Here is a 26151-nt window from a genome sequence, read left to right on the forward strand (position 1 = left end):
AAACTTGCCAGACATGAGGACTGTCTAAAGCTACTCTCAGAATTGGACGTGAAAGCAAATGTGGATGTGGGGATGAAAAAAATTATGTGATGTCGCAATGTGAAATTTCATGTTGTGGGGCATTTTTAAGTGTGAAAGATAGAAATGAGATCTTTGAGATTTTTGTATTGTGGAGAGGCATGAGGTCAATGAAGCTGAACTCAAGAGACACCATGCTGGATTACATCGTTTGCAGTTAAAGCCCACATTTTTTTATGTTTTTATTTTTTAACTTTGTTACATGATATATGCTGTTTCAAAGCATCACATTGAATATCCATCTTTTTTGTGTGATTTTTTACAATAAAATGATTTGCAAGAACAGAGTGGTTGTTAAACACTATCTGAACTTCATGATTTTCATATAACAACTTATATGCTGTGAAAATGGTATCTGAACTTCGTGATTTTCATGTAACAACTGACATGCTGTGAAAAAAATGTCTTTTCAAGGCACTGGCAGATTTTATGATTCATAAATATGCACTGTTTCAGGTACGATATGTTACAATTACATGTCACTGGTTGAACCCTCAGAGCATCATAAAGCATGCAAAATCAGAAACACTTGATTAAGGTTTATTTGGCATACACACAAATTAAGATGTGAAAGGTGGATGGTTTGCATCCTGCTTCCTTCAAATATTTTTTTGTCACCGTCATATTTTCTAGAAAATTCTCTACTTTATTATTAACATATGCGTAAATATTCAATGTTATGTACAAGCAAGAGCACTTCCATTTAAAGCAATCATTTTGTGAATATGGGCCAATGAATTTCAAGACAACTGTCTAAGTCAATAGTTGGTTTCTAGCAATTTTGTACAGTGTATTCTGCAGACTAGACACAGCTAGCACATAGACAAAGGAGCTGAGAAACATTTCTCATATGAGGACGTCTTAACTCTCAGATGGGCAACAAGTAATACTTCTGTGAACTACGTTTAAATTGTTGAAAATGGTCAACGTATTCAATGTGCACATGCACACCATCTACGGATTCCCCCCTTACATCAGCAACCAACTGTCAATGCCATCATCAAAGGCTTTGAGCAGCAGGAGAGGTAGTGCTGTACTCATGACAAGAATCAAGCCTCTGAATTATAAATGAGTTCCAAGTGTTGAAACAGAGAATGCAGAACACCCGTCATCCACTCAACACAAATTGAGCAATGAACAAGTGATTGAGTGAACCAGCAGCATCAGGCATATGCATACTGACAACTTACAATGGGCACCAATGTGAACTTTTAGTTTTGATGTGAAAGTTAAAATTCACATCAACTTTTATCTTGACTTATACGTACAAGATACAGTTTTGTGTAATCAGACCAACCTTTTGAAACCTGCTGTAAATTGGTAGTTAGGATTTCTAAAGAGTTCTAATATTGAGAAAGCTATTTCCACATACAGAATGGTTGTTTTTGTTTCTTTGCAGATAATGCAAACATTGTGGTAAGTGAATCCAGAAAGATCTGTCATAACAAACATTTATTAATGAATTGTTTAATTGTTTCTCACTGAACTTTGGGGAAGACTACATGCAGTTCAGATTTCCAAACAGTGTATGTTTAAAATCTGATGACAACCAGAGAGAGAAGAACTTAACTATGTTAAATTCTTGGGATTACATTTTATGGTAAATTCGACTGGGAGAAGCCACCACAGAACTACTGAAGCATTTACACAAATCTTCATTTGAAATGCGTTACCAGACATGGGCAATATACAAAGAACCTGGCTTACTTTCATTCCCTAATGTTATATGGGATCTCATTTTGAGGTGACTCATCAATCCAGAAGTGTGTAATACAAATTATTTGTGATATGAATTGTGGTGATGTTCATGGAACTGGGAATATACCAACTTCTATTTCCCAGTATTATCATTCCTTAATGAAATTTCACATAAATATCAGCTCTTTTTTTTGCACAAACAGTGCAGTGTAGGCAAAACAGTAATTAAGAATAAGCTACATTAAATAATCTCATCGCTTATTTTAGTCCAGAAAGATGTCAATTATTCAGCAACACACATTTTCGATAACTTGCCACTGGCCAAAGAAAGTTTAAGTTTACTTTAAATTATATTTCATTTGTAAATAAAGGCTTTGTTAGTGCCTAACATGTAGCCATTGATGAATACATTTTAATCTTACCAAATTATGAGTTACATAAAAACCCAGCTTTGCACATTTTGAGTCGATGACTGGACAGAGTGTTGCATAATTATTTTGTGAACTTTAGCATGTAGTCATTTACATGTACAGGATAAATTTGACATTACCTTTTACAAGAAAATGTGCAGCTTTGTACTTATTCCTATTCCTAGAATCTAATTCTACTTAGGATCTGTGGAAGGAACATAAGCACAGCTCTTTTGTAAATATGTATTGCACATTGTTTGTTAATGGCATGTTCTATATCCTTGAGGACCTCCTCAACATCGATTATGGAACAGAAAACTTAAACAATGGAAAATCCAGGATGTTATGTAACAATATTAGAGAAGTAAAGTTGCTACGCACCATATAGCGGAGATGCTGGGTCGTGATAGGTGCAACAAAAAGGTTCACACAATTATAGCTTTCGGTCATTAAGGCCTTTGTCAGCAAAACGTGCGTGCGTGCGCGCGCGCGCGCGCACGCACACACACACGCACACAACTTGCACACGCGTCTGCAATCTCAGACAACTCAGACTGCATACGTGTGTAAAAGGTTGCGTTTGCACAAGTGTGTGAGTGAGCGCGCGTGTGTATGTGTGCCTATTGCTGACAAAGGCCTTAATGACCAAAATCTATAATTGTGTGAATCTTTTTGTTGTGCCTATCACGACTCAGCATGTCCGCTATATGGTGAGTAGCAACTTTTCTTCTTTAATATTGGAACAGAAAGCATATTGCACATGTCAGCTGACATACAATGAGGATATTATCTACGACTTAAATTCTTTTCAATGAGTTGGTGCTTTGCGTGAGACAGCAGTACTGTCTGTTCACGGTAAATTGATGATGGGTGCAGTGCCTGTATGGAATGACCTTGCCCTCATTGTGGTTACTGAAGGGAGAAAAGTGGTGAGGGGAAGGCAGCATCAGCTGCTTGCAGCAATGCTGGCACCACCACCCACATTTTGTGCTACACAAAATCAGTGGAAGCACTTGCAGAAATATTGCTCAATTAAGTGACACTTCCAATGGATCAGAAACCACTTAAGTTTATGTATTCATGCACAGGAGTTTACCTAAAATTTATATATTATTCATTTATCTAAAAGCAGATGAATGCACAACTTACGACACTATGAACTGCAAGTCAAAAACTGATTTTTGAAGTCTGTTTGCACACTGCATTTACTAAACACAGCACAGCAGTAATGATTACAAAATGTAATTACAGGGTGTAAACACGGACAAGGAAAAAAAATTCCCGGATTTATCTCGGATTTCCCGGTTAAAAATACACTCTATCCAGGGTGAAAACACACTTTTTCCGTGTTTAGTGGCAGCATATTTTCCATGGAAAACTTATCAATCCTTTGAATGATTATGGGTTTATACACGGGCATTGAATTTCCTGGCACTTTAGAAAATTAAACTCAGGGAAAAAGACATGTTTTGGAAATATCTTTGATGTGCAGCAACATGTATGCTGCGTATTTTCGTATTGCGAAAGTATACGCATGTTACTTTCCGAATCATTGAAATCGAGACTGCGATGCGCTTTCGTAAGCCAGTCACAGCTCATGTCACGTGATCTCACCAGCCGATGGTAGCGGATATTCAGAGCATAGAACACGTGATGTGGTCAGCCAACAGCAACGCACTGGAGTGGCATGAACACACAAACGGGGAAAGTTAATAGTTTAGTATACATGGTGTCGCTACAAGAAAGGCAATGCATTCACGAATAATATTGGTCTCTATGGTTAATAAGCTACAAGAAAAGCTAAGCTTTCGCATATAATGTTGATCTTTTTGCGCGTGTTACACTTTAAGGTATATCACACAAATGTGCCAATAAAAGTTTTACTAATGACGTAAATGTCTGAAATTCAGGATTCAAAATTCTTCTAAATGGCTCGTTATCAAAGAGTTGATTTTTAAATGAGAGTCAAACGCCACGTAATTTAAGAAATTCATGGTACATTCTCGCACATCGTTCAACTTACGTAAAAGGATATTTACTTTTAAATTAACGCTTTTCAAACCGCCATTCACAGTATTTTCCCGGGACCTGTTAGAAATATGTTCATTTCAGCAGTTGCCAGAGAGCGCATATAACAGGCGACACCGCGCTTGCGCAGCTACCGAGACGTAGGAAGCCCGTATTTACGTACGTGTAAAACATTGAAAGATCATACCTCTCATATCAGAAAGCCGTCTGCTGTGGCCGAGCGGTTCTAGGCGTTTCAGTCCTGAGCCGCGCTGCTGCTACGGTCGCAGGTTCGAATCCTGCCCTGGATAATGGATGTGTGTGATGTCCGTAGGTTAATTAGGTTTAAGTAGTTCTAAGTCTAGGGGACTGATGACCTCAGATGTTAAGTCCCATAGTGCTTAGAGCCATTTGAACCATCATAAAAGAAACAAGACATTAGAGGATATTCCAAGAGCATCGGATATTTCGTGAACCATACTAAAATGTGCACATTTCAAATGCATACTTAAAGTGCATCCAGATCTCCAGTGAAGTAGACCTCGACCTGATATTAAGCTTTTCAGTGTGGTTTTCGGGATGTAAATTTTCTTGGCGCACCAGTACTGTATTATATCATATTTGGTTCTTTATTATGGTATAATGCCATATGTGCTAAAAGATGAAAGCGTGCACATGAAATGCAGTGAACAGATGAAACCAGCCAGTACTGTGTAATTAAACATTTCGTTTCAAATACATTGACTGCCTCTGCCGAAAAGGTTAATAAAAGTCAAATTTCCTTAGCAAACAGATAAAAATAACTTCATTGTTCTGCAAAGCGATTAATGCTTGACTGTCAAAAAGGCGAAAATAAAATAAAATCTGAAACTAATAACATATTTCAGACTTCTGTAATTATGTGAATATATTTTAATTCACTTGATAGAGCCCGGCCACAGATATCGGCTTTGTTTTCATTTGACTTGTGATTAAACGAAGGATTTTTTTTTTTTTTTGGTTGGGTTTAAGGGCACTCAACTGCTGAGGTCATTAGCGCCCAGTCACTGTTGTGAAAGCACATGGAATCTGGTAAAACTCAAGGGGATGGAGGGGACACCAGAAGGACCTGACAAAGATGCAGACAAAATAAGTAAAAAGATTAAATGTCTTTGGACAAGCCAGTTAAAGTTATAAAACGCAGAATACGAGCAGCTGCTCGAGCGTCATCAGCTAAAACATCCGGTAAAGTAGATGGCAGGGACAGGACAACACGAAATTGACTAAAACGGGGACACGACAATAAAACATGGTGCACTGTTAATGCCTGACCACAAGGGCACTGCGGGGCTGGGTCACCGGAGAGCAGGTAGCGGTGGCTAAACCGGCAATGCCCAATCCGCAACCTGGTCAGAAGGACCTCCTCGCGCCGAGATGGTCGGGAGGATGTTGTCCAAGCAGTTGGTAGCGGTTTTACTGCCTGGAGCTTGTTTCCTTGGAGGGATGACCAAGCATCCCACCACAACGACACAAGCCTCTTACATACATCCCCACGAACGTCGGATGACGGGACACAATGGGAGGCTGGCCGAGGCAGGAGGACTGCAGCCTTGGCTGCAGCATCCGCAGCCTCATTCCCAGGCACTCCTACATGTCCGGGAACCCACAGAAAGCTGACAGAACCACCGTTATCAGCGAAAGAATGGAGGGACTGCTGTATCCGTTGAATCAAGGGATGGACCGGATAGGGAGCTCCAAGGCTCTGAAGAGCACTGAGTGAGTCAGAGCAGAGTACATATGATGAATGGCGGTGGCGGCGGGCATACTGAACGGCCTGATGGAGAGCAAAAAGCTCGGCCGTAAAGCTGGAACATTGGTCGAGGAGCCGGTATTTAAATGTGGCGGCCCCGACGACAAAGGCACAGCCGACACCATCGACAGTTTTGGAGCCATCGGTGTAAATAAAGGTGTGACCGGCAAGTCGAGCACGAAGTTCGACAAACCGTGAGCAATACACTGCAGCCGGAGTACCCTCCTTCGGGAGTGAGCTGAGGTCGAGATAAATATGAACCGGAGCCTGGAGCCAAGGTGGTGTCGGGCTCTCACCCTCTCTGAAGGTGGTAGGGAGGGCAAAATCCAATTGTCGAAGCAGGCGACGGAAGCGGACTCCGGGGGGCAGCAGGGCAGACACATACGACCCGTACTGACGGTCGAGAGAATCGGCGAAGAAGGACTTGTAAGAGGGGTGGTCGGGCATAGACGACAGCCGGCAGGCATACCGACACAGCAGTACGTCGCGCCGGTAGGTCAACGGTAACTCGGCAGCTTCAGCATAAAGACTCTCGACAGGACTAGTGTAGAAGGCTCCGGTCGCAAGACGTATCCCCCGATGGTGGATGGAGTTGAGCCGGTGTAAGAGGGACGGCCGAGCGGACGAGTAGACGAAGCTCCCATAATCCAGCTTCGATCGGACTATGGACCGATACAAGCGAAGCAGGACAGTGCGATCCGCTCCCCAAGATGAACCGCTAAGAACTCTGAGGACATTAAGGGAACGTGTACAACGGGCCGCCAAATAAGAGACATGTGGAGACCAACACAGTTTCCTGTCCAACGTGAGCCCTAGAAACTTAGTTGTGTCCACGAATGGGAGAACAACGGGACCGAGATGTAAGGATGGCGGAAGGAACGCTTTATATCGCCAAAAGTTGATACAAACCGTCTTTTCTTCAGAGAACCGGAAGCCATTTGCCACGCTCCATGAGTAGAGGCTGTCTAGACAACGCTGAAGGCAGCGCTCCAGGAGGCATGTTCTCTGGGCACTGCAGTAGATCGCGAAGTCATCGACAAAGAGAGAGCCTGAGACATTAGGTGGAATGCAATCCATAATTGGATTGATCGCGATGGCAAAAAGGGCTACGCTCAAGACGGAGCCCTGAGGCACTCCGTTCTCCTGGAGGAAGACGTCGGACAATACGGAGCCCACACGTACCCTAAACTTTCGATCTGTTAAAAAGGAATCAATATAAAGGGGCAGGCGACCGCGTAGGCCCCACCTGTGCATAGTGCGGAGGATACCTCCTCTCCAACAGGTGTCATAAGCCTTCTCCAAGTCGAAGAACACGGCTACCGTTTGGCGCCTTCGCAAAAAGTTGTTCATGATGAATGTCGACAAGGTCACAAGGTGGTCAACAGCTGAGCGGCGGCGACGAAAGCCGCATTGGACATTAGTAAGTAGCCGTCGAGATTCAAGAATCCAGACTAACCGAGCATTAACCATGCGCTCCATCACCTTACAGACACAGCTTGTAAGAGAAATGGGGCGGTAACTAGAAGGAAGGTGTCTATCCTTCCCGGGTTTGGGTATAGGAACAACAACGGCGTCACGCAAACGCATGGGGACTTGACCTTCGGTCCAGACGCGATTGTAGGTATGAAGAAGGAAGCTTTTGCCCGCCGGAGAAAGGTGTGCCAGCATCTGAACGTGAATGGCATCTGGCCCCGGAGCAGAGGACCGGGACAGTGCAAGCGCACGTTCGAGTTCCCGCATAGTAAAGGGAGCATTATAGGTTTCCAGATTCAGCGAGTGGAAGGAAGGTCGCCGAGCCTCTTCTGCCTCTTTCCTGGGAAGGAAGGCAGTATGGTAATGGGCGGAGCTTGAAACCTCCTCGAAAAAGCGGCCAAAGGCGTTGGAGACAGCCACAGGATCAACAAGGACCGCATTACCTGCGGTCAGGCCAGGTACCAAGGAGTGGGCCTTAATGCCAGACAGCCGGCGCAGGCTACCCCAAACGACGGAAGAGGGAGTAAAACTGTTAAAGGAGCCAGTGAAAGAGGCCCAACAAGCTTTTTTGCTGTCTTTGATGACTCTACGGCATTGCGCTCGGAGTCGTTTGTATTCAATACAATTCGCCAATGTAGGATGGCGGCGAAAGGTGCGTAAAGCACGTCGTCGAGCACGGATAGCGTCCCGACAAGCCTCGTTCCACCAGGGGACGGAAACTCGACGTGAAGAAGTAGTACGAGGAATGGAACGTTCGGCAGCATGGATGATAACAGCCATGAGGTATTCGACCTGACTGTCACAACTGGGAAAATCGTGGTCCGGAAAGGTAGCCAGGGATGAGTAAAGTCCCCAGTCAGCTTTCAGTATGTTCCAGCTCAAAGGACGTGGGGATGGGGTGTGGTGCAGGAGACGAACGACACAGGGGAAGTGGTCGCTCGAATAGGTGTCAGAAAGGACATACCACTCGAACCGACGTGCAAGAGTGGTAGAACAGATCGAGAGGTCCAAGTGGGAGTAGGTATGAGTAGAGTCCGAGAGGAAAGTCGGGGCGCCGGTATTGAGGCAGACAAGATTGAGATGGTTGAAGACATCTGCCAAGAGTGAGCCTCTTGGACAGGATGCAGGAGAGCCCCAAAGGGGATGATGGGCATTGAAGTCGCCAAACAATAAAAACGGCGGGGGAAGCTGAACGATCAGGTGCATCATGTCAGCCCGACTAACAGCAGACGACGGTGGAGTGTAGATGGTACAAACTGAAAAAGTAAAAGCAGAAAGAGTAATGTGGACAGCTATTGCTTGGAGTGGGGTGGTCGATGGGATGGTAATAGACATCGTCCCGAATGAGCAACATGACCCCACCATGAGCTGGGATACCGTCCACAGGGGTGAGGTCATACCGCTCCGAGGTATAGTGAGTAAAGACAATACAGTCAGTCGGGCGCAACTTGGTTTCCTGCAGTCCAAGGACGAGCGGACAGTGCAGGCGGAGGAGCAGTTGTAATTCCTCCCGATGAGATCGAATACCTCTTATGTTCCAATGAAACAACGCCATTGCTAGTCAAAAAGTCGGGGGAACGAGACGGGGGAAGAGCTGGTCACCTCGACGGCCGCGGAGGGCCAGGTTGCGAGGGAACAATGCTACAACCGACGGGAGGCGGATCCGGTTCCATCGACTCGTCGCCAGCTGCGGCCGCTGTCCCTGGTTGTGTAGGAGGGGCAGCATCATTTGCCGACGAAAGGCCAGCTGAGCGCCTGGCAGCAGAGCGTCCCGGTGAAACTGAGGACGGCCGGGAGCAGCGACTCACGGATGGAGCGTCAGTCGAAACGCGCCGGGGTGGAGAGGGGGATAGAGACTACTTCTTGGAGGCCTTCTTGGAAGGCCGAGGAGGCACAGGGATGGTGGGCTGGACCCGAAGAAGGTCCTCACGCGCGGGGTCCGTTTTGGAACGCCGGACCTCGGAAGCCGGGGTCCGGAACGTTTCCCCGATGGATGCCTGAGAAGAGGATCGCTTCTCAGGTGGCGTGGGGGGAGAAGGAGGAGGAAGGGTGGCCCCTGGGGCAGAGGGGGTGGGGGCCACGGGGGAGGAGGATTTGGAAGGGAGGGATTTGGGAGGCGGAGGCAGAGCCCCCTGATGGGCGGAGGAGGCGGAGGGGGGACAGGAGACGGGTGAGGATACCGCGGAAGGAGTGGACACAATTGAGGCAAACGAAGTGGTCAATGGCACGGGATGGAGGCGGTCGTACTTCTTCCTGGCCTCAGAATAAGACAGCCGATCCAAAGTTTTGATTTCTTGTATCTTCTTCTCCTTCTGATATGCGGGGCAGTCTGAGGATCTAGGCGAGTGGACGCCAGGACAATTAACGCACCGAGGTGGTGGGGTGCATGTATGTTCCTCACGAAGAGGACGTCCACAATCGCCACAAAGGGGCTCAGCCTCACACCGTGACGACATGTGCCCAAAGCGCAAACACCTAAAACAGCGCATAGGAGGCGGGACGTAGGGTCGCACGTCACACCGGTAGCACATCACATCACCTTTACCTTCTCCGGGAGAACGTCCCCCTCGAAGGCGAGGATAAAGGCCCCGGTGTCGATGCGACGGTCTTTGGGGCCGCGCTGGACTCGCCGGACGAAATGCAAGCCTCGGCGCTCCAGGTTGGCCCTGAGCTCCTCATCAGATTGTAGCAGGAGGTCACGATGAAAAATAACCCCCTGCGTCCTATTTAGTGCCAGATGTGGGACAATGGAGACTGGGATGTCCCCTAGGCGGTCGCACGCCTGGAGCGCCGCCGACTGTGTGGCGGAGGTGGTCTTGATAAGAACGGACCCTGAACGCATCTTGCTGAGAGCCTCGATTTCCCCGAAGATGTCCTCAATGTGCTGAACAAAGAACATGAGCTTGGAGGTGGCGAATGTCCCCCCATCGGTTCGAGAACAGACCAAATAGCGAGGGAAGTACTTCGCTCCAATTTAGTCCTATTTAGTGCCAGATGTGGGACAATGGAGACTGGGATGTCCCCTAGGCGGTCGCACGCCTGGAGCGCTGCCGACTGTGTGGCGGAGGTGGTCTTGATAAGAACGGACCCTGAACGCATCTTGCTGAGAGCCTCGATTTCCCCGAAGATGTCCTCAATGTGCTGAACAAAGAACATGGGCTTGGAGGTGGCGAATGTCCCCCCATCGGTTCGAGAACAGACCAAATAGCGGGGGAAGTACTTCGCTCCAAGCCGGCGGGCCTGTCCCTCCTCCCATGGAGTGGCCAAGGGGGAAAGGGCAGGAGAACCAGAACTAGAAACGGTACGTTTTCTTTTGAAAGATTTGGCCGCAGAGTGACCTGATACGTGGTGACGTTTCATCTGCGAAACGTCCGCCCCGATACCACCCACTCCGACCAGGGGCTCTCCCCACGGGCGCCACCCAGCCGCAGCAAGGGCCACCTGGCAGGATGACCATTGCCGGGAGTCCTGATGCCCCAAGGAGACGGGCATCTACTCCTTGGTCGACGTGTGGAGGGTGCAGCTCAGGTATCGGCAGTACGATCCCTGTGTTGTCAGGGGGCTACAACCTAGAGGGTACATGACGACCCCACCACAACGGGCTGGCTACCGTGCTGGATTTCTGGTGCCATGGAAAGTCCATCATGATCGCTGGTGCAGATGGAGACGCACTATGGGCGTAACTTGGACAACCCAAAAGGCGTTTAGGCCCAATTTGAGTAATAGTGGGTATGGTTACAACGCCGGTGCAATGCTGAGTGCCAAGGTCTGAGTGCACTTAGGACCAGTGGTACACCACGTAAGGTGTCCTTCCCCAAAAGGCTCGTACTTCTGTAGAATTTTGAAAAATGGAGGTCAAACCCCAAGGGGGACCATCACATGGAAGGCCGAAACGGTTGAAACTCCTTTTAGTCGCCTCGTACGACAGGCAGGAATACCTCGGGCCTATTCTTACCCCGGACCCGCAGGGGGGGGGGTAAACGAAGGAGAAACAGCAAAATCACTAAATGTAAACACGGGTCACATGGAGACTGCCCACTGTAACTCAGACCGCTCTGCACATCAGCCCCGGATCTACGATATTTGCTTACCAGGTCAATACTAAAAAAAAAAAAAAAAATCGAATTTTCAAAAACATGTTCATCTTGTAGCGCACATCTTCCAGAAAAATCTTAAACATAAAACATATGTGTTCGAGGAAATGTAAGACATGTTGTTTGGTCTTAAGTGTGCCAAAGTGCAGTGCCACGCCTCCTCAGACAGCATTCTTCTATCATACGTCTCTGTATTTCGCTCCGTGGAATTTAAACGTGTATATTTTGTAATGGATGCCATCAAACTATATGCAGGACAGTGGAAATTGAAATGTCCTGTGGTGCCTCTCCTGCTCCCATTCAGCCGGTTCGACAGCCTGCCCCTCTCTAACCACAAAATCAGACGGCGATTGGCATTCATCCGTTCGGCTTTACTCCGCTCAGCTCGAGTAGCCCCGCCCCCTTTTGTCTGCGGAATGTTTATTTCTAGATGCGATGAGGATTCTCCTGACGAGAGATATTACGTACACTATGCACGCATTCAAAAATCAACTTATGATTCATTCAGAAATCAACTTAAAATGTGTACAAAAATGTTGAAAAACCAACAGGGGTGCATTTCAAAATCATATCAATAATCGATAGACCAACATGCGCTGGATGCTAAGCGCTTTGTGAAACAAGCTTTTTTTCCTCAAGAGTATGAATTTGGCGTCCCCTTTTGCCGGTAGAATCTAGCTGCTTGCTGCGACTGCTTGCACAGCCAACAGCCACATTGCTGTAGCCAGAAGCGGGAGAATCTACTGCTCAAACGCAACTCAACTGCGCATGCGCATGAGCCCGCTCATAACTGCTAAAACGAATGTAATGTAAATTGCCTCATGCTCATCGGAGGCAATTTGTTGTTATGAAGCACTGCATAGTCTTCCTAAAGCCTTTGACACATTTTGCTATTGGCACACGCTTGCATGAGCACTGCGTGTCGTCGTCGTATATGGCACATTTCCTTTGCCGTTTAAGTATTTTTGTTTTTTCTCTCGTTTATGTTTTATTGTTGAGGTGTTATTCTGTAGTCAGGGGATACAGTAATATCCTTTGTTAGAGTATCGATTCTTACCAGGCAAAATTACAAAAATTTAATAGAAAACTAAAAGACAGAAAAATTCCCGGAATTCTAAAAAATTCCCGGGTTTTTCCCGGATCTCCAGGTTGTCCCAGGTCGTAGACACCCTGAATTAACTATGCCTGAAACAATTGTCAAATGATCTTCACTGAAGATCAGTATCATTTATGTCTGACACCACCACCACCACCACCACCACCACCACCACCACTTGAGGGCATGGTGCCGATAACGTCATCGATGCCATTCCCATTATTCAATTTTGGATCTGATACTCTTACTCCAGCTGCTATACTTCCCTGCAGTAATCTTGCCAGTCCTGTGCAGTAACTGAAAGGAAAGCAGCAATTAACAAGATCCTGCTATATTTTCTTCAGCATGTCACCAGTGACGTTGCTCTCCTTGAAATTGTGTTTTTATTTTGGCCCATGCAAATTCTATGGCATTTGATAGCAATTGCAGGGCAGTAAACAGACTACTTTGTGGCCTTTGCTCTCAGCAATTTTATCCACACTGTACACTTTCACTTTCATGCCTGGTTTATTTTCCAATATTTTAGACAATAATTCAACCTTCCTCATTGAATCAATTCAGTTAATAGCCTGTCTCTTAACAACTCTACCATCGTGATCCTGAAAGCATATTTATTAGGCATTCTATCGAATTCTGCTGTGCTTTGACACATTATCCACACTATCACAGAACTGGGTGGAATGTTAGGAACCACCGTATCTCAACCCTCCTCCCCCTCCTGCTGACACCCACTAGTTTCGTCAACTTCAAGAAGTTTGCAAGTTAATCGAACCAATTTCTTGTATGAAGCTTCGTGACTGTGTCAGACTGGGTTGCCAAGTTCAGGTCCTGGTGCAGCACAGTTTTAATTTGTCAGGAAGTTTCAAATTAGTGCACATTTTACTGAAGGGTGAAAATTTAGTCTAGATTCTTGCATATTGATGTTAAGTACTTGCTAAATTTGTCATTTTGTGCCTGTTTTTCTCCCACTTACAGATGTGCATGTTCAGTACCAGTTCAAAAAAGTGTGTCAAAAAGGAGAATGACACGAAGACGGATGAACTGAAACAAATGCACCATTGGAACCCCTAAACACACACACACACACACACACACACACACACACACACACACACACACACACACAACCAGCACCAACACACACACACACACACACACACACACACACACCAACCACACAACCAGCACCAACAGTCAGGGAAGTGCAAAATGAGTTTACCAATCAATTTGTTTCACCACAAAGAAAATTAGAATGGCAGTACGGATGTCTTTACATTTTAGGTGATTTTTTAAGTTATGTTTGTGATAAAAGTAGTAAATACTGGTTGTAAAAATCTAAGAGTAATTAAAGGCAGTCCCCTGGTAAGATACCAAGCCGCATTTTTGTTTCCTGTTATCAAATATTTGACTATACAATAGACAAGAAATGTTCAAAAATCTGCATATGACATCCTCAAAGTTTTCAATCTAAGCAAAGATTCTGATTAACTACAGTATGTTTCTTGGTACACAACAGGTATTTGCAGCAAGTTCCTGAAATAAACTGATTCAAGTGACCCGAAGTAACTTGAGTAAGTTTTTGTTCTAATGTAAACACCTCAGCAAGTGTTTCCTTAAGTTACTTGCTAGTAGACACAAGCCTTTTGTAATACTTCACATCTAGAGGCAGCTTGACTTTGGCAGCACTCTGAGACAAACAAATATCTTTCAAGTAGTCCGATTTTCTATGTTTCTGGAAGCACTGCTGAAATCGTCAAGTTATCGTAACCAAACAGTATGTAGACGTAACAATGCAGGCCTGATGTTTTAAGTGTTGAAGTGACCCTACAATTTTTGTTTCAGTTTGTGTTTTATTACTCCCACAGCTATTTTAAGTGCTAAGAACCATGTCAATCTGTGAAACTACACCCTTTGGCACTATCCACAGAAACAGCTGTCGCAACAGCAACAGAAGGAAAAGATAGATTGCTACTCACTGTAAAGATAACACATTGAGATGCAGCCAGACACAACAAAGCGACACTTACACAATAGCTTTTGGGAAAAACTATGTCACAAAAGGAAGAAACATGCACACATATTCATGCAAACAAGCACATTTCATGGAGAAGGGCAGAAGGGGAAATAAGTGCAGGTGGTTTGGCACAGGATGGCAGACAAAAAGGATCTGAGATGTGAATAGAACAGAGGGGGTGGAAATGTGGGTGGAGGGTGTGGGGACAGTGAGTTACTGTAGATTGAGGCCGAGATAATTATGGGAGCAGAAAATGTGTTGTAAGGGTAACTTATGCCAGTGCAGTTTAGAAAAGCTGGTGGTGTAAGGGAAGATCCAGACGGTTCCAGTAGTGAACTAGCTACTGAAATCAAGTCTGTTATGTTCAGCTGCATTTTGTGCCACAGGGTGCTCTACTTGGCTCTTGGCCAAAGTTTGGGAGTGGCCACTCATCCTGGTGGACAGCTGGTTGATAGTGATACCAATATAAAAAGTTGTACCATGACTGCAGCAGAGCTGGTATATGACGCAGCTGCTTTCACAGGTGGACCAGCCTCCGATAGGGTAGGATAAGCCTGTGACAAGACTTTAACAGAAAGTGCTGAGTGGATGGATCAGACAGATCTTGCACCTGGATCTTGCCAAGACACCCTATCTTCATTCTTCTACAACCTCAACACCTTCTCTCCCGCTACTTCACCTGGATCTCCTCAAACCAGCATGATACCTTCCTGGATATTGACCACTTCATCTCTAATGGCTCCATCCACACCTCTGTCCACAAACCCACCAACCAGTAACAACCCACCAACAATACCTGCACATCAACAGCTGTAATCCCTTCCACATCAAAAAATCTCTCTCGTACAGCCTGGCCACCTGAGAATAGTGTATCTGCAGGAACAAGAACTCCATTGCCTAAATATGCTGAGGGTCTCTCTAATACCTTCGCAGACAGGCACTATCCCTCAGATCTAGTCCACAAATAGCTCTCCTGTGCCATTTCCCCACCTCCAATCACCCCACCACCCACAAGGACCAGCTACAAAGGATCAGCCATTACCACTCCAGACCGGAACAACTTTTACCACATCCTTCGTCAGGGCTTTGCTTACATATCATCATGTTATTTCATAAGTGTCCTATTCAAAATGCTTCCCACCTCTCCTCAAGCGGTGTTCCTTCACCCACTCTATCTCCATATCCTAGTCCAGCCCTGTGTCACTCTCAATCCCAACCGCTTGTCACAGGGATCACCTCCCTGCAGAAGACCTAGGTGCAAGACCTGTCCAATTACCCACCCAGCACTTCTACTCCTTTGATATGCTTATCCTATCCTATCAGAACCCAAGCCACTTGTGAAAGCAGTCATGGCATACACTGGCTGTGCTGCAATCATTGCACAGCTTTTTATATTGGTATGACTACCAACCACTTGTCCATCAGGACAAAAGGAAACCATGTAATTGTAGCCACGAGCAAAGTGGATCAACTTGTGGCACAACATGCAGCTAAACATAATATGCTCTATGTCAATGGCTGCTTCACTACCTGAGCCATCTAGATCCTCCCCTACATCACTAGCTTTTCTGAACTGTGCAGATGGGAGTTATCCTTACAACACATTCTCCACTCCTGAAATTAACCCAGCCTCAACCTACAGTAACCTACTGTCTCCGCAACCTCTGTCCTATTACTCCTCCCTATTATCATCTCCCACCTTTTTTGTGTACCATCCTCTGCCAATACATCTGCCTGTCTTTCTCCTTCCCAGCTCCTCTCCCTTTTCACTCCCTCTCCCCCTCCTTTTTCCACCTCCCTGCTCCACAGCCTCCCAACACTGTGCCTGTTGGCAGTCTAGTCCCTGCAAGCTCTAAAGACAGTCCTCTTCTCTTCCTCCACCTTTGTCCTGCTATCCCTTCCCCTTCCCCACCCTCCTCCAGATTTCTGCTTCTGATCTGCACGACAGTTTTACTTCAGTCCGAGCTGCAGGAGATCATGGTCACATGCGCGAGATGCGAGATGCGTGCTTGCTTGTGTGAATGAAAGTGTATGTATTTTCTTTTCTGATGAAGGCTTTGGCCGAAAGCTATCTGGAAGTGTCTTCATTGCACCAGTTTGCAACTCAACGTGTGATCTTTAAGGTAAGTAGCAATCTATCTTTTCCTTACATTGCATATATTCCAACCTGGAGTTTCTACTACTTGCTAAAATAAAGTAACTTATTTAAGGAACACAGAAGTCAATGAAACATATCTAGGAATTAAATAGGAAAATATAGCTGTCTTGCATGAAGTAGAACTTTCACAAATATTTTCTGTGGGTGTATAACAACCAAAAAGAATAAGAACATTAAAATGGTAAGAGGTTGACATTAAAAATTCATTACTCTAATAGCCTAAAGATTAAATAGTTGAAGTTTCTCATGGTACTTAGTATCAACATTATACTCTGAATACCAAAACCTATAAATTAGCATTACATTTTTTTTATCCGTATCCTATCTTACAACTCAAGCCACTGATCAGTTTCGATAAATAATGTGTGAAGGTGAAGCTTGAACATTGATAACAAATGTTTCAAATATTAATTCTGCTTAAAATAATTTGTTTCATATTCTGCAAGTTTACTTTCTGCTTTAACAGACAAAAGCAAGGGTAGCTGCTGTGAAACACTTTGGCATTACGTAAAAAATATTTTATAAAAAATGAGTTAACACATCAGAAATATTCCACCTCTCTTATATAAAACAGTTGTTACAACATTACCTGTAATGTCCACAACCTCTTGCATAGGTACATAATATTCATAAATACATTCCAATAAATGACTGCCAAGCCCGTGCCTTTGAAATGGTGGTAGTATCAACATCTGGCCAATACGAGGCCTGATGTTATTGGGGTAAGCATAGAATTCATACACAGTAGCAAACCCAGCAACAGCATACCTGGCACTGCCATCAATTTTATATTTTTCATAGCTGAAACAGTCATGCTTGTTTTTAGATAAGTACACAAATCCAAAATTATTCTGATACAACATTGAGGACAGCTGTACTCACACTACAAACATTCTCCAGTGATCATCATCAGTATCAATTAAACTAGCTGCATCAATGTACCACAATAAAAATGTTTGTAATCTTTCATGGTAATCCTGGTAACCTGGTACCAACACATCGCAAACGTATACCTCAAAAACTCTTTCAGATATTTCTTTATCTATAAAAAGAAAAACAATTATTTTATATAATACATACAACATGAAAAAGCAACTAGAGATTAAAAACATTCAATAAGCTTACTAATTGTGAAGGATTTCTTCAGTGTTCCCAAAGGTACAAATTCATAATCTTTTGTAATCTCTCTACAAAAATCATCTATATTTGTATAATATCCAGGAGGGATGGTTTTTGACATTTTCTCCAGTACATCATCAGCCTGGAAAGAAAACAGTCTGGATGATAAAAAGAATTATTCATTCCATATTTTTGATACAGATATGTACTTAATAGCATGACAGTTTCATACAACAGCAAAGCTTGTCGTGTAACACAGTATAAACAACAACAATATGAATTAGGATAATCGTTGAGTAACAAACAGGCACATTTAAAAATACACTATTTAAAAGTAGACTAAGCTCCCAAAGTCCTCCTCCAGATTTAAAAAAGCACACATTCATACACACACCATGTAAACTCATGCAGATGGTCACTTCATACCTGTGTTATAAGCACCTTGACTGAAGTGAATGGCGAACTTGTCTGAGATGGGTAGTGAGGTACGGCACTGGCGAGGAGTGGGGATGGGGAGATACATGGGAGGAAGGTTCTGCAGTTACGCGTGTATGAGCGTGCAGGGATGTGGCAGGAACAGGATAGTAGATTGTTAGGTGTAGTATGGGATAGCTGTGCTACAGGAGTGGAGTGTGTCAGGTATGGGGTAGAAGCGGAGAAGAGAAAAGGACTATGCAGGTGCACTGGGAAGAGGCAAGTTGTATGTGAGGCTGGAATGGGAGTAGGGAAGGTCATAGAGGCATTAGAGTGCAGACACTAGTAAAGTTTGAGTCTAGGGTGGTTACGTGAAAAAAGTATATATTGCAGGGAGAGTTCCAACTGCACAATTCAGGAAAGCTGGTGGTGGTGGAAAGCAAACAGATGGCAAAGGCTATGAAGCAGTAGTAATCAAGTGCACCGCATTGTGCGGCATGCTTGGCAACTACAGGGTGGCGCACAAAATGTGTTACCAATTGTTTCTTTCACAATTTATGACGCACATTAGATATCCAGCTGGGATCTCCACAGCAGTACCAGCAGAGCTTGGAAAAACAAATGAGTTATGAAATGTGTAATTCACGATACTGCCGCTAGGAGACTAGTAAGTAGCAATGGCTGGCAATGGAAGACTGACGACACAGCAACGATCGGCAATTGTGTTACTTTTTCATGAAACAAAAAGCCTTGTTGTGATGGTTGGTTGGTTGTTTTGGGGAAGGAGACCAGACAGCGAGGTCATCGGTCTCATCGGATTAGGGAAGGACGGGGAAGGAAGTCTGCCGTGCCCTTTGAAAGGAACCATCCTGGCATTTACCTGGAGCGATTTAGGGAAATCACGGAAAACCTAAATCAGGATGGCCGGACGTGGGATTGAACCATCGTCTTCCCGAATGCGAGAAGCCTTGTTTTGACTCACAGGCGTTTTCGACAACAGTTTAACACACGATGGGTCCCTTGCCAGAAGACGATCCACAGGTTATACGATAAATTTGCACAGGAAGGAACAGTATTGGAAGCAAAGCGACCTCAGCTTAAGCCTATTTGTTCGCCGGAGAACATTGAAGCAGTACGAGTTGCTGTACAGAGAAGTCCCGGGAAATCGTGTAGAAAGGCAGCAGTGCAACTGGGAACATCCAGACGCTCCATTCAACACATTCTTAAAAGTGACCTCCATATGTACCCATTCAAGATGACCTGTGCACAGAAACTAACTGAAAAACACAAGCAGCAGAGACTACTGTTTGCTCAGTGGGCAGAGGATAGGGAAGAAACACTCAACAACGTTTGGATTTCAGACGAGGCGCATTTTCGTTTAGACCATAACATTGAAGCAGTACGAGTTGCTGTACAGAGAAGTCCCGGGAAATCCTGTAGAAAGGCAGCAGTGCAACTGGGAATATCCAGACGCTCCATTCAACACATTCTTAAAAGTGACCTCCATATGTACCCATTCAAGATGACCTGTGCACAGAAGCTAACTGAAAAACACAAGCAGCAGAGACTACTGTTTGCTCAGTGGGCAGAGGATAGGGAAGAAACTCTCAACAACGTTTGGATTTCAGACGAGGCGCATTTTCGTTTAGACCATGAGCTTCCAAACTGGGGGGCGCGCCCCCCTGGGGGGGGCGTGATGATGTTGCAAGGGGGGGCGCGGGTGGAGTTAGTGGTCGAAACCTAATATTTCTTTTTAATATCGATATTTTAATAAAAATGAATGTGCGGGTATTAATGATAGATTATGGTGCTAAATGCAATCATTTTGCATCCCACTTCCCACAATCCTATCTCAATAACCTATCCTAGAACATACAGCTTTTGAAGATCACATTTAGAATGTCACACACAGAAACTCTCAAAATTACGAAGGCGATATGCATTAATTCTAATATATCAGATTTGTAAACAACTACTTCTGACAACTGGAAAACAGAAAAGTCAGGTATTAACTATTCCGTACATTTGAACACATGAACTGAACGTAATCATGTTATAACTTTTAGCCATAGTAGGCTATGTTCATCAGTGTAATAATCACTTATACTGCGTAACTGCAAAAATGCCATTTTATTACCCTGTCAACCCGCGGATCCCCATGTGATACGATTACAGTGACTTTAATAGACTGTATACGCTTCAAACGAACTGGCGGGTTCGTAATTTGGACGCCAGGGTTATGCCCTTTGTCACCAGAAAAATGTGCACGACATGAATGCAAAACTAGTACAAGTGTTCGTTCTGAGCAGGGTACTTCACGCTATTCTGGAAACATTGTCGTGACTACTAACAATGAAACATAACCCAGCTAGGTAAACAATGAAGTCCATCAGTGAGGCTATTTTTCTTTCTTTTTTTTTCTTTTTTTTCTACAGCTCTTTCATTTGGATTACTTATCTGACAAAACAGTTATTTTTTTCTGCCTTTTTGAAATATGGCATAATTTCGTTTGAAATTAGTGTACGTTCTTTGCTGCGACGATGGCTTCTTTTGGCACGAGTACAGAGAGAACTGCTTGGCACTGTGCACAGTTTCCAGCGATGTATGAGGTGTATCCATGACCTTACTTAATTACTGTGAAATTTGACAACCAATTCATTGATGTTATCTCAAAACTTACAATGTTTCATTTATAAGTAACGAAAGATAGGGGGCACGAAAACGATTTTCACATAAAACCCCAGGCTGCACTGCTCAGAACAGCACCACAGAACAGGTAGCAAATTCTTAGGGTGCCTGTGGGCTGCTTCCGCCCTAATCCGGGAAAAGCCCGTTTCTAACCAGCAAGAGCCCTGCTCGGCCAACAGGTTGCAGACAGACAGTGCACTGACTACCTGCGCTGTGGCTGGGCTTCCCCGTTCTTCACCCCACTCCTCACAGGCAGTCATCTGAGGTGCCAACAGACGACAGTAGCTTTCCTTTATTGCATCTTGCAGTTGTTGACACATCTGAAGTATTGGATTTTGCTGAAATCGCATTGAATCTTTCACAGCTGTGCCTCAGTAAAATCAGTGTTAGTGCGAAATTATACTGTTAACTTCTTGTTTTCTTTTTACTTCATCATGAGTGTCATGAAAAAATGTAAATATAATGATCATATCAAATACGGTTTTGCTTCTATACAAAAAAATGGTGTTGACCAGCCGCAATGTGTTATTTGCTATGAGGTATTGAGCGATGATTCCATGAGACCACCTCGTCTGGAACACGATTTGTGGGCAAAGCATGGTGCATTGAAAGAGAAGCTGAAGGTATTTTTTGCTGCAAAATGTGATAATTTGAAGCGAATGAAGTTGGACACTGCTGGATCCTTCGTTCAGACATCAGAAAAGGTACTGGAAGCCTCGTATGAGTTATTGCTACTTATTTCAAGGACCAAGAAAAGTCATTATCGGAGAGACACTAGTCAAATCCTGTTTGTTGAAAGCTGTTGATATTGTTCTTGGATCAGAAAGTAAACAAAAACTTTCACAAATACCGCTTTCTGACAATACTGTGAAACGTCGGATTGGTGATATGGCCGAAGACATACAAAATCAATTAGTTATGGCCGTCAAACAATCACAGTTTTTCGCAATATCATTAGACGAGAGTACCGATGTTGCAAATTGTTGCCAACTGCTAGCTTTCGTCCCCTATATAGAAAATGAAGCAATTAAAGAAGAGTTGCTGTTTTCTACAGAGTTAAAGTCAACTTCAAAAGCAATTCATATAATGGCAGCAGTCTCTGAATTCTTTTGTAAAAATGAGTTATCATGGCAGAAACTGATAGGCGTATGCACAGATGGTGCCCTATCAATGCTTGGATGTCACTCAGGATTCGTGCAGATGGTCAGAGAAAAAAAAACCCTGGTGTTACTGCTATCCACTGTGTAATACACCGTCAAGCATTGGCAGCTAAGACACTTCCAAAGGAACTCAATGATATCTTGAAACTGTGCATCAAAATGGTGAATTATATTAAAAAGAGTGCACTAAATTCCAGGTTATTTACGGCTCTTTATGAAGCCTTGAGAGCAGAGTATAAAACACTTATTTCGTACAGAAGTACACTGGCTCTCAAAAGGAAATATGCTAGGAAGCTTATTTGAACTTCGAGACAAGTGATGCAGTTTTTGAAAAATAAGAAACAAACTGAATTGTATATGGAATTTAGAAAGCACGGTGTTCATGTTGCATTGACTTATCTGTCAGATATTTTCGAATCTTTAAACACATTGAATTTGAAATTACAAGGTGAAGAGGCAAACAATTTTTCATCGGGATGCCATCAAAGCATTTACTGATAAGTTGCAACTATGGAAATGTAAAATTTTAGCCTGCAATTATTCCTGCTTTCCCAGATTGTTTGGAATCCTGGAAGAAGCCCGATTTCAAAACGATTTTAAGGATACTGATAATAAGAGTAAAATATCGAACCATTTGCAGCACCTCATTGATGAATTCGAACGATACTTCCGTAACAGTTGTGATGATGAAATTTATTTTAGGTTAGCAACGGATCCATTTCACGTTGACGTGGATGTGTTGCCAGACAGACTACAAGAGGAAGTCTTAGACATTAAAAATGATTCTGCAGCGAAGTATGACTGAGAAGATGGATAAGCCTTTATTTTGGGTGAAATATCTCACGGTGTATCCCAGCACAGCAGAACAAGCACTGAAACTGTATTTACTTATTTGTGCGAAAGAGCATTTTCAGCGCTAATGGCGATAAAAAATAAGCTTAATAGCAAACTCAGTATTGCCAATGATTTACGTTGCGCAGTTTCTACTATTCAGCCAAGAATTCAAAATCTTGTAAAAAATATGCAAGCTCATCCTTCACATTGATTTATTTGTTTGTATCTTGCCATATTTGTGTGGAAATAATATTTTTATAATAAATACGTCACATTATAAGAGAACTTGTTATTTTCCTCCTAACTCTCCTTACATGTAGGTAATACTGTAAAATTACAAAATACTATTTTGAAGAAACAATATAAAATGATCATAGTGAATCTGATTTAAATATAAATACTGCGTGTGATCCTTATGGATTCTGATGTTACGTGTGCTATGTTATTTCAACTAATAATAGTATTTCTTCTCGATGAAGACACAGCGAAAGTTTATCCTAGATATGGCAAGCGAAGGGTAGTCCTAAAATCGTATACTGGTGAAGAAGTGGTGTGCAGCAAGGGAATGTAATCAAGGTAAGGAAGTTGTTTTATTCATATTTTTTTAAAGTTCTGTGTAGTCTGCAAAATTATTTCGTAAAACTTATTTTTTTATTTTTTGTCTGGTTCTGGGAACTGGGCCTTTATCGCTGTTCGGTAACTGTCGTCGTTGACATAAATGGCAACCTATGCGCAATGACAATGGGGAGCGCTATAGGCGTACAAATCAGTAATGTTCGTTAACACCTTGACTGAGTGACTATTTTTGATAATGAGTGAAAGTAATAAGCTACACTCAACTTAAAATAATGGCCCGCATCCACTAATCTGCAAAGGTCGCAACTATTTTTCATTGTTTACAAAGGACTTTCTTTGCTTTAGGAGTGGCTTATCACTAGACTAGACTGATGACGTAATAACTGCGACCTGATACATTAACAGCCCACCATGTTACATGACGTCACAATTACAAATTTTTCAATAGTTTCTTGATAATTAATAAAAATCTCTATATTTTTTTGGGAGGAGGGGGGGCGGCACAGAAGTTTTCTTTTCGGCAGAAGGGGGGCGTGACAAACAAAAGTTTGGGAACCTCTGGTTTAGACGGTGTGATTAACAAACAAAATGTACGCTTTTGGGCCACTGAAAACCCACAAGTGCTTCATGAACGACAACATTATGCTCCGAGGATTACAGCGTGGGCAGCAACTTCCAGTCATGGACTTATTGGATCCTTTTTCTTTGAAGAAACTGAACAGCTAGCATTATTTGAGCATGCTTCGCAACAGCTTCATTCCACAGCTTCTTGCTGCTGCCTTGCCCTTCAACATGCAGTGGTTCATGCAAGATGGAGCAAGGCCACATACTGCAAACACTGTTGGAGTTTTTACACTAGCATTTCAACATGCGGATCATTTCACTCTGGTTTCCAGGTCGCTTCAATGACGGACAAAATTGGCCCCCCAATAGTCCAGACCTCAATCCACATGATTTAATGGAGTTCAAAGACTTATTCTTCAAGCTTGCAGTGAAATTACAGAAGATGTGCCGTAGTGTAATCACTAACTTCAGTGTTCGTTTGAAGGAAGTTAGGAAACGAAATGGTGGACATATTGAGCATGTGCTGAGTTAGAACAAATCTCCATGGACGGCTCTTCATTGTAGTACATGTTTCTTTCAGATTGTATTGACAATAAAGTTTATATTCAAAAACAAAATGGTAACACATTTCATGCGCCACCCTGTAGGTGGTCCAGCTGCCTCTTGGCCACTGTTCAGCAGTGGCCATTCATGTATACAGACAGCTTGTTGGTGGTCATACCAACTTAGAATGTCCTACAGTGTTTGTGGTTAAGTTGATAGATTGCATGGCTGTTTTCACAGGTGGGCCTGCCTTTGTCAGGGTAAGAGGTGGCTGAGACAGGCCTGGAGTAGGTAGTAGCTGCAGGATGTATGAGACACGTTCCATCTAGGTATTTTACAAGTACATGAGCCATGGAGCACAGGATTAGGAGCAGGGGTTGAAAAGGAGCAGACAGTGATACTGTTTAGTTGGGTGGGCAGCGATATACTACTGTGGGTAGGGTGGAGGAGGATATTTTTCATTTCAGTGCACAATGAGAGCTAGTCTAATGCCTGGTGGAGAACATGATTCACTTACTTCTGTCCTTGGTGATACTGAGTCACAAAGGAGGAAGGAGGGGGTTTGGTGCCACTTTTTTGTGTATTGCTGATCAGTGGGTATGTGAGAAATGGTAGGTGACTGGAGACAAGGCAAGGGAAATCTGTCTCTGGATGTATGTGGAGAAGTTAATTTTGATCCATGAAGGACTCAGTGAAACCCTTGGCATATTTGGAAAGGGGCTTTTTGTCACTGCAGATACAACAAGGGCAGCTAGGCAGTTTGGAAGGGACTACATGATGTGGAATGTGTAGCAGCAGTCAAAATGGTGAGTTCAATGTGATCAAGAGTGCTGATAGAGTCATCTTTGAGAGGTAGACGTTGAAATTGAGGTGATGAGGACCACCAGGTGAAGCAAATAGAGGAGAATGCATTGGGCTTTTGGGGAAATGTGGATAGGACATCCTCACCCTTGATCCAGATATGAATGATCTGTGCGAGAGGTTTGGGATTCTACATGGCTAGGAAGGTTTCCTCTACATGGCCCAAGAATATGTTGGTGTAGGATGGTGCCAGTGGGTGCCTGTGCCTGTACTGAGGAGTTGTTTGCAAGTGATTCCTTCAAGGGAGACATAATTTTGTGTGATATAGTTGGTCATGGGTGGTGGTCAGGAAGAAGGTTGTAGGTTTGAAGTCAATCAGTCACCTAGAAAGGTACTGTTCAATGACAGCAAGGCCATGGGCATTGGGAATGTTGCTGTAGAGGGAGGTGGCACTGACTCTACCGAGCATGGTACAGGGTGGTAAACAAACAGGAACTGTGAGCCAGAAGAGGAAATGGTTAGTGTTGCACACAGTACTTGTTACAATGGGGTGTCCTGTGTGTTGGGTTTATGCAGCTTAGAAAGCATACGGATGGTATGAATGCAGTGAGCAGCAAGGTTGAGGAGGACGATAC

General features: G+C 43.9%; 1 protein-coding gene across 1 annotated transcript in view; it reads right to left on the bottom strand.

Moving 5' to 3' along the window:
- The window catches only part of LOC126188503 (histone acetyltransferase type B catalytic subunit), a 70852-nt gene that overhangs the window by 4855 nt on the left and 39846 nt on the right, over positions 1-26151 (bottom strand). The window contains exons 5-7 of the mRNA XM_049930110.1: positions 17943-18078; positions 17700-17859; positions 17407-17618 (exon numbers count right to left, since the gene is read on the bottom strand). Coding sequence (XP_049786067.1) covers positions 17407-17618; positions 17700-17859; positions 17943-18078 — 508 coding nt within the window. The remainder of the gene's footprint in view (positions 1-17406; positions 17619-17699; positions 17860-17942; positions 18079-26151) is intronic.

This window comes from Schistocerca cancellata, chromosome 1 (assembly GCF_023864275.1).
Source record: "Schistocerca cancellata isolate TAMUIC-IGC-003103 chromosome 1, iqSchCanc2.1, whole genome shotgun sequence".
NCBI lineage: Eukaryota > Metazoa > Arthropoda > Insecta > Orthoptera > Acrididae > Schistocerca > Schistocerca cancellata.